General features: G+C 45.2%; 1 protein-coding gene and 1 long non-coding RNA gene across 4 annotated transcripts; one reads left to right on the top strand and one right to left on the bottom strand.

Annotated features, from left to right (window-relative positions):
- Positions 1-636: 636 nt before the first annotated feature.
- eea1 (early endosome antigen 1) lies at positions 637-18,160 on the bottom strand. 3 transcript variants are annotated; one of them, XM_017423044.3, is made up of 30 exons: positions 18,012-18,160; positions 15,800-15,892; positions 15,591-15,703; positions 15,444-15,498; positions 15,299-15,364; positions 15,184-15,214; positions 14,997-15,101; positions 14,600-14,721; positions 14,348-14,503; positions 12,695-12,709; positions 12,358-12,474; positions 11,089-11,427; positions 10,321-10,470; positions 9,711-9,830; positions 9,288-9,491; positions 8,926-9,126; positions 8,625-8,738; positions 8,341-8,496; positions 7,779-7,918; positions 7,350-7,680; positions 7,137-7,238; positions 6,856-7,050; positions 6,595-6,777; positions 5,978-6,163; positions 5,772-5,903; positions 5,472-5,657; positions 5,144-5,382; positions 4,498-4,618; positions 4,290-4,388; positions 637-4,211 (listed from the first exon to the last, which is right to left on the bottom strand). In XM_017423044.3, exons 1-30 carry the CDS (start codon positions 18,033-18,035, stop codon positions 4,089-4,091), a joined length of 4,218 nt encoding a protein of 1,405 aa, XP_017278533.1. In that variant the 5' UTR covers positions 18,036-18,160; the 3' UTR covers positions 637-4,088. The 3 variants fall into 3 exon arrangements, with proteins under 3 accessions (XP_017278533.1, XP_017278535.1, XP_037834416.1); XM_017423046.3 differs by lacking the exon at positions 12,695-12,709; XM_037978488.1 differs by lacking the exons at positions 15,800-15,892; positions 18,012-18,160 and having other exon boundaries at positions 15,444-15,515; positions 15,591-15,693.
- LOC112450743 lies at positions 12,394-13,173 on the top strand. Its single transcript, XR_003039423.2, has 3 exons — positions 12,394-12,534; positions 12,733-12,796; positions 12,926-13,173. It is a non-coding gene; the product is annotated as an uncharacterized LOC112450743 (long non-coding RNA).
- Positions 18,161-18,191: the final 31 nt, after the last annotated feature.

Genomic DNA, 18,191 nt, shown 5'->3' with positions numbered 1-18,191 from the left:
AGATGGATGGATGCTGCTTATAATCCAGCGTCTGGTTTATTCAATTTCGTCAAACAAACTAAACTAAATTAAGTAATTATTTGAAGCTTTGGCTTCAGCAAATTATGGAATCCCATATCCTCCACTTTATTTTCAATAATAATAAAAAACAAAACAATTATTACCCAACATCTCATGAGGTTTGTCCCACAGATTTGACCAAGAGGATCTTTTTTTCTTCTTCAAAGTGGCAGAAATGGGTTTTCATAACAAGCAGGTCATGAACAGCAATGAGTTCAAAACATTTGCGTTTCCAAAAACCTGTTTTTACTCCTTTGACTGAAGACAGACTGTCCCATTTTAAACAGGTTAAGTTAGCATTTAGTCACTTTAATACCTCATTATTACTCTAATACAACAAAACCTGCTGACTTTGAGGTTAAATATTAACTATAAACATCAAATTTAACCCAGTGGTAAAGATGAAGATGCTCCGGTTGGTTTTTGAAATATCTTAAAAACTGACAGCCTGTAAATTTTAAAGATGTGCTTATAAAGTATAAAAACACTTTGACTCCACACCCTGAATCCAAAAACAAAGTTGGGAGGCAGAATTCAAATGATACCAAATGAGCAGAAAGACAAAACGCCAAAAGAAAAAATGTAGAAACATACTGTAGATTTTTATTTCAATTTGCAATGACAATGAGTAAGAAAATCAAGTGGTGCGTGTGAGCAGAACTTCCCTCCCGTCAGCCCCGCAGGCTGCAGGACCTCTAAGGCACACCTTCACCCCCGCCGAGCACAGTGACCCGACGGGGAGGGGGAAAGGCGTGAGCCTGTCGGGGTCATCGAGCACGGCGACGCAGTTGCAGCTCGTGCACGTCTGTGGTCGAGCCTTTCTGTAAAAACTGAGTCCAAGACGTTTCTACATCCGCCCAGAAGAAACTCATCCGCCCCGCCCGCCAAAAACAAAAAAAAAAAACACTTAAAAAGAAACGAACGGCAGCTGTCAGAACACAGAGCAGGAAATGCTGAAGACAATAAGGTGCAAATCATTCATCTGGAGTTCAGGGACTGTCCAACATGACGGGACAGTCGGGAAATCCTACATCAAGATACGTACAGGCACTGTGCAAAAGTCTTAAATCTGCCCTCATTCATTTACGAGCTCGCCTCCGAGGGGCCAGACTTCCTGATCTTCACACCAAGCCAAAATCTGATGTGGCAGTAGCTGAGAGTCGCTCACAACTTGTCCTCTGATGGCGGCGAGAAGATCGAGCAAGACGTTATTTTTAAGGTTTGACCAAATCTTTTCCCAGCATAAAAGATGATCTCCGTCTAAAACTCTGGCGTGAAGGGCGGCAGCTGATAAGGATTCATTCAAAGAATATTAATTTAAATAGATGTTGTCTTAACACACAACCCTGGATCTTTCCTTGACTTCAGGAACCGTTTTATGTCTGAAAGCGTAGAGTTAGATGGACTGACAAACAATCGGTCTGAAAATGAGGTCCAAGGAAAAACTGGACATGTTGATGAAGATCACTTTAAATAAATAAATACACACATGGACCTCTGGCTCCTTGGAAGTGAGACATTACCCAGGACTTTTGCACAGTGCTGTAAACCCACCATGTCTAAAATTTACAAATAGTGCTTTTTTTCCTCTGCCGACCTGAGGTAGACAAAACCAATTCGACTCCAAAACAAACAAGTGCTTTTTGACAACTAGCGTTCGAAAAACGACATTCCTCTGCACTGATGAGCGTTAAAAAGCACAACGAGCTGAAAGAAGAACGGTGTGCATAGTCTGGCTTCCAGTGTTTCCACCTGCTCCAGTCCACAGACTACTGCACAGATCGGCCCATTACCGGCCAACAATCAGTCAAACAGAGCAGGAATTCACTTTACAGTGTTCTCGTCTGGACAAAGAGCTGAAAAAAACAAAACTGCTGCACCTGAAAGCAGCAACGAGCTAACAGTCGTACGACAGGCGTCAGCGCACACACACACACGCACACACACACACACACAGCTTCAGCTGGAGTCAGTGTTGTTAAGTGAAAACAAGCAGCAGGAAAACAACAAAAAAAAAATCAATGAAAACACAAACACCTTCAATGGCTGCATGACCAATCTGCAAGAAGCACCACAATTTGTAGAAAATACACAGAGAACAATAAAAGCAGCCGTCTGATCAGCACACGTGGCGTTCTGAAGATGGACGTGTCCAACCCTGTGATTAAAACTCAAAAGCTTTCAGGCGAAGCTCGGAAAATACTGAACAACGAGCCGAACTCAGGACCTTCGCCTTCAGCGGCGGTCCGACTGCAGACAGACATTCTTTGGTCGTGAAACAGACATGATTCGTTTTGTTTTTCCTTTCCTTTCCTTACAGATTTACAGTCTGCTGCACAAAGGGAACACGCAGCGACGGGTTCACATAATACAGATGATAGCTGGTGCACAAGTGGGCTGAGAAGTTTCTTTCTTTGGAGCTGATCGTTTTACTGAACGCCGTTCAAAACCAAAAAAAAAAACAACATTTTAACATCCCCAATTTAGAAGAAGTTGGGATGTTTTGTAAAATGTAAAACAAAAATGCAACAACCTGCAAACCCATATTTTATGCACAATGGAACTAAGCAAATACTTCAAATGTTTTAAAAAATAAAGTAATTTTGAATTTGATGGAAGCAACATGTCTCAAAGTTGGCAGAGGAGGTGAAAGTGAGTGGGGCGAATAAGAAACAGCTGGGTTAATTGTCAACAGGTCAGTAAGAGTCCAGAAGCTTGCCTCTCTGATGGTATGGGGGTTCATTAATGCCTAAGGCGTGGGCAGCTTACACATCAATGCAGAAAAGCAGATGCAGGTTTTAGAACATCTGCTCCCATTCAGATCTTTCTCAGGGAAGCTCTTGCACATTTCAGCAAGACGATGCTAAACCTCAGACTGCTTCCGTTCCAGCAGCAGGGCTTCAGAGCAGAAGAGTCCGGGTCCAGAACCGAGCTGCCTGCAGGCCAGACCTCTCAACAGTCCAGGTATGAAGACCCGAACCTGCTGAGCAGCAAGAATCCTCCATCAGACAAGAATGGGACAATGTTTGCTGTAAATCCTGCAGCAGCTGCTCTCCTCAGGTCCTGATGTTAAAGAAGAGGAGGTGCTTCATGGAGGGAAACAGGGTCCTGGAAGATCCTTTTTAAGGATGTGTTGCTGCCATCAAATTAAAAAATACCTTTCCTAAATCACCTGATATGTTTTTTTTATCCTCCCGCATGAATAAAATATGGGTGCATGAGGTTTGTAAACCTCTGCGTTCTGTTTGTATTTACGTTTTACACAATGCCCCACCTTTGTGGAAAGGTCAGTTGGGGATTCCTGCACCTGACAGATACTGACTTAACGCAGTGAAATTAGTAAAACAGAATGCATCACCTTTGCATTTAAAATACTGTCTTTATCACGTATCCATGACAGTTTGCACACACAGATATAATTAAAAAAAAAAAAAAAAACTAACACCCTTTAGTGATCTTGTATCAGCAGTTAGAAGAAAACTGAATTATGTTACACCCGATCTGCAAACTACACGTGAAATTTGGCTTTATCATTTGATTGGAAAATGATAAAAAAGTGATTATTTTTGCTCAAAGAGATGACTTTAAAAAGGTTAGAATCAAACGTTAAAGTAACCTGCATTTCACCTTTGTAGGGCAGATTTACACGACGCACTCATGGAAACACTGAACGCGTGCTGAAGATGCCAGCCAGCGATGGATATGAGTTTAAAGAGACGGGTGACGGTTCGTTCTCACTGCTTCCGCTCTCTGGCAGTCCACAGGAGTAGCAAAGGCACAAAAACAGATACAGACAAACTGATCTCGTCCCATCACGTGATTCTGGTGTCTCCTCAGTGGATCCCATCCCCCCGCCCCGCCCCTCCAACATCAGGACCAAAAGTCCGATGGGAGTCTGCGGACTCTGTCTGTCCTTCATAGTGCACGTTAAGAATGACAAAGACTCCTTCTGCTCGTTGGGAGGAGAGAAACGAAGGAAGGGGGATGAGATGAGGGAAAACAAACAAACAAACAAAATGAAACAACAATCAGCCTTGGAGCTCCTCGAAGCACGTCTCGCACACCCGTACCGGCTTCTTCGAGGACGGCGTCAGTGCGTTCCGCGACGAGCACTCGGCGCAGAAGATGTTCCCGCAGTTTCGGCAGTGGTGCTTTTCAGTTACAAACGAGAGGGAGAATAAATAAAAGGACGTGCCGAGCTGTGAATAAAAAGAGTAAAACTCCCTCACCTTTCTGACGGTGACGGTGAAGCCTTTCCCACAGGCCATGCAGTTCTGAACCACGTGATCCTCGGCCCACTTCCTGGTCAGACTTTGTGACTGTTTGATCTACGAGCACCAACAACAACAACAACAGACACACTCTGATGACAACTTCCCTGTCCGTATGATAAATCTTTAAACCTGATCGCTGTATTATTGTCAGATTTTCCCCCACCTGGAGCGACTGGTTCTCTCTGCCGAGCTCCTGCATGGCTGCTGTCGTGTCGTCCAGCTTCCTCCTGAGCTCCACCACTTTGCCCTGCAGCTTCTCCATCTCCCCCTCACCCTTCACACACCTGGAAACACACAGATCAGATCATCTCTGTCGTTGTGTTGCTGCTGTTGTAGCTAACAGTGGGTCAGCAAATCCCAGTGTGGTACTGAAGGCTGGGATTTAAGATAATTACAGCTTCAGTGTTCAGATTTCAAGGAGCATATGAAACGTGGTTAGTCTTTATTCAACAGGAGGAGAATTCCTAAAAACAAATGGGTGTCAGGAGTTATTGGCTGTTAGGACAGTGTTAGCGCCATGGCTGCAGACGCCTCAGTGGACCGACATGAAGATGACAGAGCCTCCATTAAATAAGTCACTTTTCTTTCTCCTCATCATGTGAAAGCAATGTCTCCATCTGATCCATCAGCTGCTTTTAAATCTTTAACGATAACTTTTCTTTAAACATTTTATTTTTGACTTAAGAAGGCAGCATTTTCCCTAACAGGGAACACGTCCTAACAGCCGCTCAGGATGAAGGTCTTTTATTGGGACTTCATTGATTCATCGTCTGTTGGAAAACATTTACATTAAAGCCACGCCCACCGACCTTTCCAGAAGAGCCCGCCGTTCGTCCTGATTGTTCTGGACCGTGGCCTCCAGCACAGCGATCTCCCCTCGCAGCTCGTCCGTCTGCTTCTCCAGCTCGCCCACTCGCCTCTGGCTGCTCTGCCACTCCCTCTTCATCGTGGCCATGTTCTCGTTCAGAGCCGTCACCTGCACGCTCAGCTTGGCCTCGGCCTCCTCGCCGCGCTTCACCTGCTCCTCTCTGGCTCGCTTCTCCGCAGCCTGGGACAGGAGGACAACGGTCAGACCTCAAATAGGAAGGGGGGGCGGGGGAGGACTTCCTGACGGCTGTTCTCATAGCGGCGACTGACCAGCTGATCGTGGACGTCCTTTGTCTGGTTGAGGAGCTGCTCCTCTCTCTTGCTCCTGCCGTCTCTGGTAGTCTGGTGGGCTTCCTGCTCCCGTTTCAGGGCTTCCTGTGCCGCCTCCACCTGACCCTGCAGCTCCAGCTTCTGCTGGATCAGCAGCTGTTTGGCTTCCTGCAGCTCGCCCAGCTCCTAAACAACAAGTTATCAAATATATGTTTAAAGAAAATATTAAACCTTAGCTGATGGATTATTAAAATCCTTTCCTGCGACGGTGCTGCCTCTCTGCTTGTGTTGAAAACTCACCTTCTCACTCTTCTCAGCGAGGGTTTTTAGCTCAGAAGATAGTTTGGTGTTAATTTTTTCCAGAGCAGACTTGGCGTTGTTCAGCTCCTCCATCTTGTTCCTCTCCTGCAGCAGCTCCTCGTTAACCTGACACTGAACAAGTGCGCAGTTTAGGAAACATTCGCCAAATCGAGTCAGATCTGGGTGCCGTTTATGTGGGAACGAACCTGTTGCTTCTGTAGCTTCGTCACGGCTTGCTCCTGCTGTTGGAGCTCCTGGTCTCGTTTGGCGAGCTGCTGCTCCAACGAGCTGCGGGCCGCTTTCACTTCCTGGATCTGAGCCTCTAAAGCCGCCTGATGGGTTCGATTAGCAGCCAGCTCCTCCTGGGCCGCGCTCAGCTTGTCCTCCGCTGTCTGCGGTCACACAGAGTCACATTTTAGCATCGAAATCGATCGAACAAAAAGGTGAGTTTTATCAACACTGCTGTGAAATTACACAAAGGTGAGGTAAACCTTATCATTTAATAAAACCTAAAAGTGATCAGTGAATGTGCACCTCCAAGTGATGAACTTCAAGATGGCCGCCACAGTGAACTGACATTAGCCAACACAAAAATGGCTCCAGCTCGGCCAGTTTGTCAGATATTGAGCTAAAAAGCGGCCTGGTGGTAGCTGAGAGTCATTCCTCTGTGCAGCAGATTGTACATCATCATATTTTCAAAGTTTGACCAAAATGACAACAACGCCATCAGTTCTCAACATAAGATGAGCCTGGTCTGAACGTCTGGCAGGAAAGGCAGCGAGCGATATGCATTCCTTCGATGATTTCTCCTGGATGGTTTTACCTTGACGTCTTGGCGCAGAGCAGAAACCTCCGACTCTTTGCCGTAGAAGTCGGACTGAAGCTTGGTAAAGAGTTCCTGGTTTTGCTCCGAGGCTTTCTGCAGCTCCGCAGTCCGGGTCCTCTCGGCCTTCAACTCCTGGCTGAGCTCTGACGCCTGAGCTCTCAGTTTACTTTCCTCTTCTGCCTGAAGACACGAGTCAAACAGGAAATCAGAGAGACGTTTTTATAAATTTGCTCCATTGGAGGTAGAGGGGCTGCTTACTTTCTTGACGCCGACCTCCTGCAGCTCCGCCACTTGGCCCCTCAGCCTCTTCACCTCCTCTTCTAAAGACCCCTGAATGGATTTAAACTCCGCCCGGACTTTCTCCACCTCAGTCTCCTTTACTTTCAGTGCTCCCTGAGTCTTGGAGTGCTGCTGCTCCACTGCCGTCAGCCGCACCTTCAGCTTTTTCTCTGCCTGATGTTTTGAACGCACAACAAATAAATCAAGTGTTGAACCAGAAAACTAAAGTCTGTCTGTCTGTTTTTCCTTCAGAGGCTCACCTCTCTCATCTGCTCCAGCTGCTCCTGAGATTCTTTCACTGCCTTTGTGGCGGACTCGGTAGTCTTTAAAAGCTCCTGCCTTGTTTTTTCATTGGACTTTTCCTGAGGATCAAGGACAGAACAAAGCTTTCAGTGAAAACCTGTTAATGTCAACACATTGATATTTATTCCTCGATTCCTCTGCATTAGATACAACTTTAAATTAAAACCCACCTTCTCCTCCATGGCTGATTTATAGTTCTTCCTCTCCGAGTCCAGCTGGGTTCGACTCTCTTTCAGCGCCTTGTTAGCCTTTTCTAAGCTCTCCTGAGCGGCGACGAGCTCCTTCCTCTGAGCTTCTTTCTCCTGCTGGGTCTTCTGCAGCTCCACAGACAGACCCTGAGCCTTCCTGTCCAGCTCTGCTTGCCGATTCTTCCCTTCCTGGGTCACCTCGTCCAGATTCACCTTTAGAGCAGCCGCCTCTTGCTCACAGTGCTCCATCTGCTGCTGGACGTCGCTCAAAGCCGCAGCCTTTTTCTTCAACTCCTCCTGAAGAGTTTTAGCTCTTAAAGGAAAAACATGCGTCTTCTGTTAGAAACCTCACGCGTGTTTTAGATCCTCGACGGTGTCTTTTTAAAATATCTGTTGTGTCGTTCGTCTCACCCTTCCTTCTCGGTTTCCAGGCAGCGCTGCAGCTCCTTTCCTTTCCGTTTCACCTCCGAATTCTCCTTCTGCAGTTTCTGCGCCTCTTGCTGCACCTGATCCCGCGCGGCCTGGGCCTCTGCGAGCTGCGACTCCAGTTTCTGATGACGGGAAAATTAATGTGTATTCACGACATAACACACAGTAAAACTTCTCCCTGTATGGCGCCTGGACAAAAGTTGAACTTTTCCACATTCTGTCACGTTACAACGAGTATTTTACAGGCAGTTTTTTGTGATCAACGTAATTGTGAAGTGAAAGAAAACTGAATGTTTGACAAATTAAAATCTAAAAAAAAAAGTGTGGCGTGTATTTGTTTCCACTCCCTTCACTCTGATGCTGCTAACTAAAACCCAGAGCGACCGGCTGCCTTCAAAAATCACCTGACAAGTAAAAAAAATCCCCTGAGTGTAATTTAATTCAGAGAGTTGTTAAACAGCAACATGAATACCAAGGAACACACTAGGCAGACAAAGGATAAAGCGGGGACACGTGACATAATGGACAAAAACTGAACACAGACCCTACTGAGGCCCTCCAGCTGCTCAACTCGCTGCTCTGAGGCCAAAAGTTTGTCTTTACATTCCTTCAGGCTGGTTTCCAGCTGAGCGCACTGCTCCTGTCTCTCCTTCAGCCTTTGGGCCTTCTCCTCAACCTTCTTCTGAACTTTATTCAGCTCCTGCACGAGGAATTAAACAGAATAACAGTCATTTAAAAAAAAAAACTGAGGGAGGGAAGGCAGAAAATATTCAAAGGAAGTAAACAAGAGAAATATCAACACTAATTGCACAAGAAGCAGGAAGCAACCTGCTGTTTATCCTGCAGCGCGTGCTGAGCGGCCTCCAGGTTGTTCTCCAGGTTGGCTTTCTGCGCAGCCTTGGCTGCTTCTGCAGACAGCAACAGCTCGGTTTTTGCCTTCAGCTGAAAACAGACAAACAAGCAAACAGAAACAGCTCAACACCATCAGTGTGGGAATGTGTAGATGACCAATTGTAGTAGAAAGCGCTTTGGAGCCCTCGGACTTGATAAATCGCTATATAAGTGCAGGTCATTTACCATTTCTCACAACATAAGGCTGAGGCTGTATTCCTCGGTGACGCTGACTGACCTGAGCATCCAGCTGAGCCACTTTCTCCTTGGTGTCTGTGAGCTGAGCAGTGAGCTCGGTGACCGACGTCTCCAGGGTCTGAGCTCGGTCCTGGGCTGAACGCAGCAGAGTCTTCTGCTCCTGGACCTGCTTGTGCAAGTTATCCTGGGCTTGCTTGTTGCTCTCTGATTGGTTCTTCAGCTTGTCAGTCAACTGTGTCACCTTTAAAAGTCCCCCCCACCCAACAAAAAACAGACTATAAGTTCTGACGCCGAGGGTTATGAGTCTTCATGTAAAAAAATACAAAAACATTTATCTGTTTTGCTTTATTTTGTTAGTATGAAAGACCACACTGAAGTGTGTGTGAGTGTGTGTGTGTCCACCTGCTCCTGTAGTGCGTGGTTCTTCTCTTTGAGCTGGTTAAGGACTGCCGTCTCTCCCTCCCCAGCCTGGATTTTGACACACAGGTCCTCTCTCTCAGCTTCCAGCTGACTCACGATGTCCTTACTCTTCTGAAGCAGAGCTTCCAGGTTCTGGATTTTCTGGTCTTTATCTCCAATCTGACGCAACACCTGCTCCAAGTCGTTCTACAAAACACAAGCACGTTTATAGTCTGGCTCAACATTTTATTGTTATAAAAAGCATTTTTATTGGGGTTATGAATCATAAATTTAAGCTGGCAGGAGAAGGACTAAAAGAAGAACAGACGCTTGAACAACTTTGAGTAAATGTCTCTTAAAAGAACACGAAAGCAGCTGTCTCTTGTCTTTAATACCGCTGCATGTGACTGTTTTGGTGGCTGGTACCTGTGCCTCCCGCAGTTTGCCGTTGGTGTTTTGCTGCAGCGCCTGCAGCTCCTGGTGCTGCTGCTTGGCTTTCTCCAGCTGATGCTGCAGGTCTGTGTTTTTACTGCTGCTCTCCTTCAGCTGAGGGGAAACACAGCAGCACTGCTTTTATTAATCCGGCACATTAATTTAATGACTATCTTAGGGTTTCTGCACCAACAGGCTCCATCATGCTCAGAATTTTCTTGACTTTGCCATTTTGAACCCTTATTTCAGCACAAGGCTCTCATTAGCAGCAGAGCTCTTACTTCTTTTTAGGATTTTCTTCTGCTGCTCATAAAAAGGATGAAGGTAAAAACGAAATTAGACTAAACTGAGTTTGTCCTAATTCATGTTCTAATAATCAGCTTTTGCAAAGCAATTGGTGCAAAACATCATATTTATTTCCCTCTTGGATAACATGGAAGTTGTGCAACTTCTATATTTAAACCTCCATCCTGGACGTTGCTCAGCCTTCAGTGTTTTAGGACACGTCGGCGCCTCTGCTACCCTTTGAACATCAGCTTACAAGCTCCGTCCTACAACCTGAAATCCCTTTCTACTGTTTGCGTGGAAGTCTCCTCCTTCTCACCTGTTCTTCTGCACGGGAGAGTTTGAGCTGCAGGTCGGCCGCTTGCTGCTCGCGGTCCTTCAGTTTCTCTCCCGACAGCTGCCTCTGCTCCTTCAGACGACCCTGCAGCTCGCCCACCTGCCGCTCGGCCTCCAGGAGCTTGGTGTGCAGCTAAGGGAGAACAAAGACAGGTGTGGAAATGGAAAGCAATCATTTCAAACCCAAAACGGATATAAAGAATATATTTTAACTGCATCAACAGCAATACTATCACAAAGCACCGATGCAAGATTATGAGACAATCTTAAAAAAAAAAAACAACACACTTCCTGTTCAGCTATAAATACTAAATCCCAGTAAAACATTAAACAGTTAGAACACTGCCATCTGCTGTTAGTTAAATTTTCTCTTCTTTAGTTGGTTAACTTCTTGTCCTCATTCATGTGCTCAGCCTCTCAGCAAGAAGTGACTCCAAGAGCAGAGAAAACGGTTTAGATCAATTTATTCCTCCAAAAATATTGATTAAGTTGGCTCTCTTACAGGCTGAATCAGTGACTCTGTTCACTTCTTTAACCTGTAAAGTTTGCGCTCCTCTACCAGGATGAACTTGGATTTAAGGGAAACTGATTTTTATGAGTCAGAAAGAACATCAATGATGTGACGGGGTGCTTACTATCACCACATCTAATCCGGTAGTGGAGCTCAGCAGCATCATCAGAGGCACTGATTCCTGTGATCCCTCTGCATGTCTGCTGTAGTTTCTGTGGGTCTGGACGTCTGCAGCCTCACCTGACTGATCTCAGTCTGCTGCTGAGCACCTTTGCTTTCTTTTTCTTCCCTCTGCTGCTGCAGCTGTTTCCTCTCCACCTTCAGCTCTGCGTTCTTCACCTCCAGCTCCGCCAGCTCGCTCCTGAACCTGGCCACCTCCTCGGCCCTCTCTGCGAGCTCGGCCCGGGCCGCCTGCAGGGAGGTTTCGGCCCCTGCGGCCCGAGCCTGCAGCTCCTGGGCCTCCAACTCCCTCTCCCTCAGCCTGTCCCGGACTTCCTTCTTGGCAGCCTCCTCAGCTCCCAGGTGCTCCTCCAGTTCTTGATAGTCCTTCTCCTTTTGTGACAGCTTTTCAGACAGACTCTGAGGGCAAAAAAAAAAACAAAACACGAGATTATAGCAGCTGAACTGGTGTGTAATTAACAAATAAAAGACTGAATGATTAAATCATTGCACTCTGGTGTTTCTGAGAGAATGCACTGGTTTTTTAGAAAATGTTAGAGTGATGAAACCTCGGTGGAACATTAACAACGTGTCTTTTCTCATTTAAAACAGACAGATACGGGCTGCAACACAAACAGCCTCAGCCCTTGTTATGTGACCAATGGAAAAGAACACTCAGCTTTCAAGAGTCAAGAATAAAGTGTGGCATGCCACTTGTCCTGGTCCCTGACAGTCAACTTGGCAGCGGCGTGGTAAGGAATAAAATGGTGTTAATGACGGAGTGAGCTGCTAACTTCAGAATGACATGGGACATCTGCGCTTAACAACCTTCCACTGAACTTCAGAAACCTAAAACCCCTAACGGTTCTTCACCTGCCTCACCATTTACTCGAGCAATTTTATCTCCACTTGTATGAAGTCTCAGAAGAACAATAATGGATTGAACGTTGTGTAATCTTCCTCGGGTGCCCAGAAACCCACGTAGCTGAGAGACCACTTCTGCCTTTAATCTCCTGCTCCCTTTGCACCCTTTGCACCAGTGACATTACCTGGCTGTGATTATATTTCATCCTGACTGACAGAGCTGGCGGTGCAGCGCCCCCCACCCCCACCCTCCCGCTGGTTTAATAATAGTGCCGGCTGTAATATTTGTCAACAAGTGCAGGTCGCCGCGGGCGGCTGGTGACAGCGGGGGCATTTTGAAGCAGAGCGACAAAGAAAGGTCTACAGATGGTGTGTTTTCTACATAAAGGGCAGATGATGAGGAAAAGTAAATCCTTGTGCCTCAAACGTCACGGTCAGACAGCTGGCTGCAGTGGCTCCTTTGTTTTAGCGGCGTGCGCGCGCTACCTGACATTGCTGCTGCAAACTGTTCAGGTTGCCCTGCAGCTGGTGGATCTGCTGCGTGTAGACGGCTGCTTCCTGTGGACCCTTCTCCAGCTCTGCTTTCAGTTGGGAAACGGTCATCTGCAATGAAACAGACAGGCAGTTCATGAAACAAAAGGCTCCACCGTGACGGAGGGACGGGTAAGAACTCAAAAACAACGAGCAACAGCGAGCAGAACGCACTTTTCACAAAAAATGCAATGAAACTTCTATTATCACGCACGACTTAAGAGTCTGAAAAGAAAAACACCTTCAAAGAATTAAATGAAATTCTAGAGCAACTTGAGTTGACATGTTTTACCTCCAGCTTTTGAATCTTGGGTGTTTTGAGTGTTGCAGAGGGGTACAGAGTGTGAGACAAGGAGAGGAAGAGGAGGGAAGGGGAAGAAACACAAGAACAAAGGTAAGTCAGAACAACAACAACAACAACCTACGATCTGTAACACAGCAGCAGGGCTGAAAGAATAAAACCTAAACAAGTCATTTTAATTTTCATGGTGAAATTTAAACCTGGTTCTTTCATCATCTTTAGCTCCTGGATTACATTCAGATAAAGCTGAGTGCAGCAGGTCTGAATGGCTGGAATGGGTTTAAAAACGTCCCTCAGGAGGTTATCCTCATCCGTTTGAACATCATCCGTTCTGATCCTCGACGTCGGACCTCCGACTGAACTGACACCAAGAGTCAGCCATTTTTGTTTCTTTGTTTTCTTTTCTTTTCATGGTTTAAGTTTGAACAAACTGTTTATCAGACTCCTTCTTAATAAAAGTGTTCATTTTGTTGGGATTTCATTCATCAGAGAGGGTAAGTTTCTCTGCAGTTTAAAGTTTGTTCTGATTGTTTTCAGAGCTGCTTGGACTCGCTGTGGTCACCGTCATAAAGACCTATAAGGTGCCACAAAAATCACAGCACAAGTCTGAGAAGCATCATGTTTGCATTATATTCACCTACTTAAAGTTCGGTAATTAAGCTTATTAAAGGGATAACTCAACAAAAATGACTCAAATGACTCTGAGCTTCTCTAACGAACCATAAACATTAATAATCATTAGTTGAATGAATGTATTGTAATTTTATCAAGTGTATATCTTCATACGAAGCAAGTTAACAGTCATCTGATGACAACAACGCTTCAGGATACACATTAACTTCCAGGTGTGAATCATCTTAGACGGATATTTAACGTCAGATCTGAACAGCCTCTGTGAGATGTTTGCTATAAGAGCTGTGGGTAAGAAAGCTTGACACAAAAAGGGGATTTGATGTGTTTGTTTTTGCCTTGTCCTGTTTTAGCACATGAATAACAACACGAGCTTGCCTGCAAAAAAAACAAAAACAAAAAAAAGGAACACTCACCACATTAAAATGAGTGAATTATATCAGACTGCTAAGCATTCGCCAGTAATCTAAATACGAAACCCAACCATAAAGATTTAATCCTTGAACTTTTATTTGTTTCTGGGTTTTTTTTATTTTCAGGACATTTTACTGACCCAGCTGCAAAATAAGCTGAAAATTTGAAAAACTGAACTCTGCTGTTGAGCTGCAGGTCAGATATAGCTACTAAACTCTCATATTAATCATTACTGAGAAAAAAAATGATCATTTTAATATATTTATAGATTGGTTCAGCTGTGTGTAAAAATAGGAAGCAGTCTTTTTTGAGATATTTGGGGAAAAAAAAGAAAGATTAAAGTCCTGAAGATCCCCGATGGAGCCTATAAATATTCCTCTCCTCCAGGATGCAGGAAATAAGACTGAATTATTCATCAGGCATTAATTAATGTCTGTGCGAAGCACAAAGCCCAAAATATGGCAGAATGACCTCACAGCCATTTCTGATCAGGAATATAAAGCTCTGTGCTGAAGAGAGAAGATGGTGGACCGAGCAAACAGGAAGTAAAACATTTCAGGGGTGAAATATAAACCAGTGGACATGTCTGTGCCTCCTGACCTCTGAGGTAGTGTAGTTAGCCTGCAGCTCTGCGTAATGGCTCCTCAGGCGCTCGGACTCCTCCTCCCTCTGGCGGGTCATCTGGTCCATCAGGGTCTGAACCTGCACCAGCTCCTTCTGCAGAACCTCCACGTCCTCCACTCCCGGTCGCTGCAGCTAAGGGGCAGAGCGGAGGCGCACAGTTGACCCGGAGGCAAAAAAATTAAAAAAGAGAAAGAGGCAGACAACAGACACCGGCTGAGAGCGTCGTACCAGCTCAGTCTGGAGTCTCTCGTTGTCCTGCTTCTCTCGTTTCAGCTGCTCGGTCAGGTGGGCGAGCCTCTGGTCAGCAGCCTCCCTCAGGCTCTTCTCCTCATCGTAACGGGACTTCAAGTCTGACACGATCCAAAACAAGAAATGCGTCAGACAATAACAACCCCAGAATCAACACGGCACAGGAGCCCGACTTTCCTGGAGTGACTAAAAGTTATTCAAGTAAAACATTTAAAGACAGAAGCTGTTTATTTAGACTGCTGTGGAACAACTTGTCTCAGGCAGGACGAAACACAATGGATGCATTGAGGCTAACAGGAGTCCAGTAGAAGGGGACTTGAAAGCGTTAAATGAGTCACAGTCACAGGCCTTCCCGGTTTCCCAATCCCACACTGACCTACTATCTCTGTGGCCAGCTGCGCAGCCTTCTGCTCAAACAGGTCTTTCATCTGTTTAATGTTGAACTTCTCCGTCTCCGCTTCCACCAACTTCCTCTCCAGAACTGAGAAAAAACGCGACACACGTTAGCGGCGGCTGATCTGTGCTCTGCCTCAGCTCGTTTGATCAAATGTAAAGCTTTCTACCTGCATCCTCCGAGCTCATCTGTCCATCGTTCTGTGGAAAGCAGAAAGGGGAACGTTTACTGTCATGCAACTTGACATTCGGTGTTTTTCATGTTAAACATCTTAAAGGAGTTACTGGCTTCAGATGTCCTTGAACTTTGTCTAATTCCTTCTTCAGCTCCCCGGAGAACCATCTCTCCTCCTGACGAGGAAAAAGAAACATATTTGTGTCTTTGTATGAACGCCCACACAGCTCCACAACACGCACAGCTCAGACGTACCTTGAGAGAAGCGTGCAGGTCCTGAACCTCCTGCCGCAACATTGTAAGGTCTTCACTAAAAGGCGAAAAGAGCTGTTCAGAAATATACAGAAAATAAACACAAAGAGGACAGTCTCTTGGTATCTGAAATGCTACTGTTGGCCTAACCGAGTGGGGGCCACGTGCGCAGGGAGGTCTCCCGTGTCGTGGAACAGCTCATAGTGTTTGCAGAGCTCCTCTGCAGAGTTGAGAGACTTCATGCACTGAGGACAGATGAAGCCCTGCGCACAGAAACACGTCATCAGGAGCCAAAATGTCACCGCGAACCGATCCAACGGCTTCAGACCTGCCCTTCAGTTCAGAGAGAGGAGCGTTACCTCGGACGTCTGGTCAGGTGTCTGATCGTGGTTGAGGTCGGTGCTGCTGGGCTGCTCGGACTCTGCGTTCTGAGAGCCTCCCTTCCCAGGAGTCTGCAGGAGAATAACACGCAGAAAGACTGAGCTGCTGGAGAAGCTAAATTTGATGTTTTGTTTTGGGGGTTTTTCTGGCAAAACTGCAGTGTGAATGCTGAGTGCTGAATGAAAATTTGCTGAAAACCTGAGTTGTTAAAAGTTAAAACAAGAAAAACAGAGGCTAAAATAAGCAAAAATAAAGGACAAAATGCACAAAACAACAGCTAAAATGAGCAAAACACAAGCTAAAAGCAGCTGAACACAGGTTAAATACTAACAGCTTCAAAACAAATGCTAAAAGCAGCAAAACAGAGGCTACAATTATTGAAAATGTGGCTAAAATGAGCAAAACAGGAGCTAAAAGAAGCAGAGCAATAGATTAAAGTTAAAGTTCAGTAGATAAAAGTTGAAAGTAGCAAAACTGTAGCTAAAAGGAGCATTAAAAGACAAAAACAAAGCGAGTCCTTATTCGTTTTATGATATTTAACTAACGCTGTAATCAAGTTTACTGTCAGAGGGAAGTGTTAATAATGACAGAATAAACCAAAAGAACGGACTCGGTTAAGGAGTCTTTTCACTTTCCTGGCCTGAAGGACACACAGACACATCCGGTGGGTGTTTGACAAAAAGGCTTTGTGTGGATGTGTGATGGTTTACATGAATGGATGAGGTCAAACCGTGTGTTTGTCTGGGTGGTGTTGGGCACTTTGAACCGAGCTGGACGGAAACCTGGCAAACTAAAACTGGATGTTTGCATCATGGAACAACCTTTGACCCTCTCGAGTCAAACAGGACAGCCAGGCGCTGTCTTTAACGTATTAATAACAACAAAAAGCCCCAGAAATTATTTACTTTGTTCTAAAACATGTTGAGATATCGAAAGCAATAAAACACAAAGTGGTCAAAGGTGGTAGAGCTGACAAGATAAGGTATTAAAAATTATTGTAATTTTCTTTTTTTTTGACACAAGTCACGCATGTTGAAGACTGTAACTGTATTAAAATGACTGAATTGTTAGATTGTATCAGAAAAAAGCCTGTAGCTCCAACATTACTACAATGGGAAAAGCATTTTTAAATAAACACTGTTTACCAAGGTTACCAAGCTGTGCCATGTTTTCAGCAGGTAAATCACACAGACAGACCAGCTGGATCATGATTTAAGAGTGTGAGATTTATCAAACCAACCAAATCTTTCTCTATCCAGTTACTGCAGATTAGAAACATCACTTATAAACTCCAGCTGAGGATAAACCAAAAAACTACAATCTGTAGCACTTTAAATTTTATATCAACTTTAAGCACAGAATATTTCATTTGTCCTTAATATATCCCTCTCCCTGTTAAGTGTCACTGTGATAATGTAGTAAATGTTTTCCACTTCCCTCCTGTCGGGGGTTCCAATGTTTATGACTAAGCTGCGTATGTTATAAGTTTCAAGCAGCCGGCAATGCATTGTGGGTAATGCAGTCCTATAGGGAGGCTACCTAGTTAGCTAACCCCTGTCTGTTATTCCTACACGAAACTCGAATGACAACCAGGTAGTTTCTCTAACCACACACTCACTGATGTGCTGATGAGCTCAGTTGCCTAAAACCCATGATTTTTATTTTCATACAGCATCTAACCGACGCAGTGATTTCCAACACATGCTAACGCTACCGTTAGCATGTGTAAACGATGAATTAACACACTGCTCTTACACAGCTAGCTTAAGAAAAACGTAAAAAAATAAGTTTCAACAACTACGTGTCAACTAAAGATTATGTTATTCGTCTAACATTGTAATGGTGTGTACGTAGACAGCGTTTTGTACAGAGGCACTAGTTTAATTTCTGTCTAGACTGTAATCAATCAACTGAATCATGTTAGCATTTATCAGCTAGCTGTGTCGTCCAGACACAAGGAGCGCTTGATATGTTCAACACGACCTGACAGAGAGGCGGGACCAAACAACCCGTAAGCGAAAATTTACAGCCCCGCCCATCCGCGACAAACCAGGTTACAAAACATTCGTCCCCCCAGCATAACACCCGACATGGATAGGCCTGTCTCCCATAGAAAACAAGTCGCTGTAATGAAAACAAAAGCAAATCCAGGTGATTTAAATGCCAACAAAATAAAATAAAACCGCTTACCATTTGTAGTATCCGTCGGAACATGGCCACGACTGCGTTCGCCCCGACACGAGGTCTGAACAGTTATCCAAATGTCAAGTTTACGACTGTGAAACGCCGAACACCTGACCGGGATCGGGGCGCAGCGGCGGCGGATGGGCGGGTCACGGAGGCGAGGGCTGGGCAGCCGGACTCCCAGTC

The sequence above is a fragment of the Kryptolebias marmoratus genome, linkage group LG11 (assembly GCF_001649575.2).
Source record: "Kryptolebias marmoratus isolate JLee-2015 linkage group LG11, ASM164957v2, whole genome shotgun sequence".
Lineage (NCBI taxonomy): Eukaryota > Metazoa > Chordata > Actinopteri > Cyprinodontiformes > Rivulidae > Kryptolebias > Kryptolebias marmoratus.
This window is presented reverse-complemented; position numbering and strand designations above follow the sequence as displayed.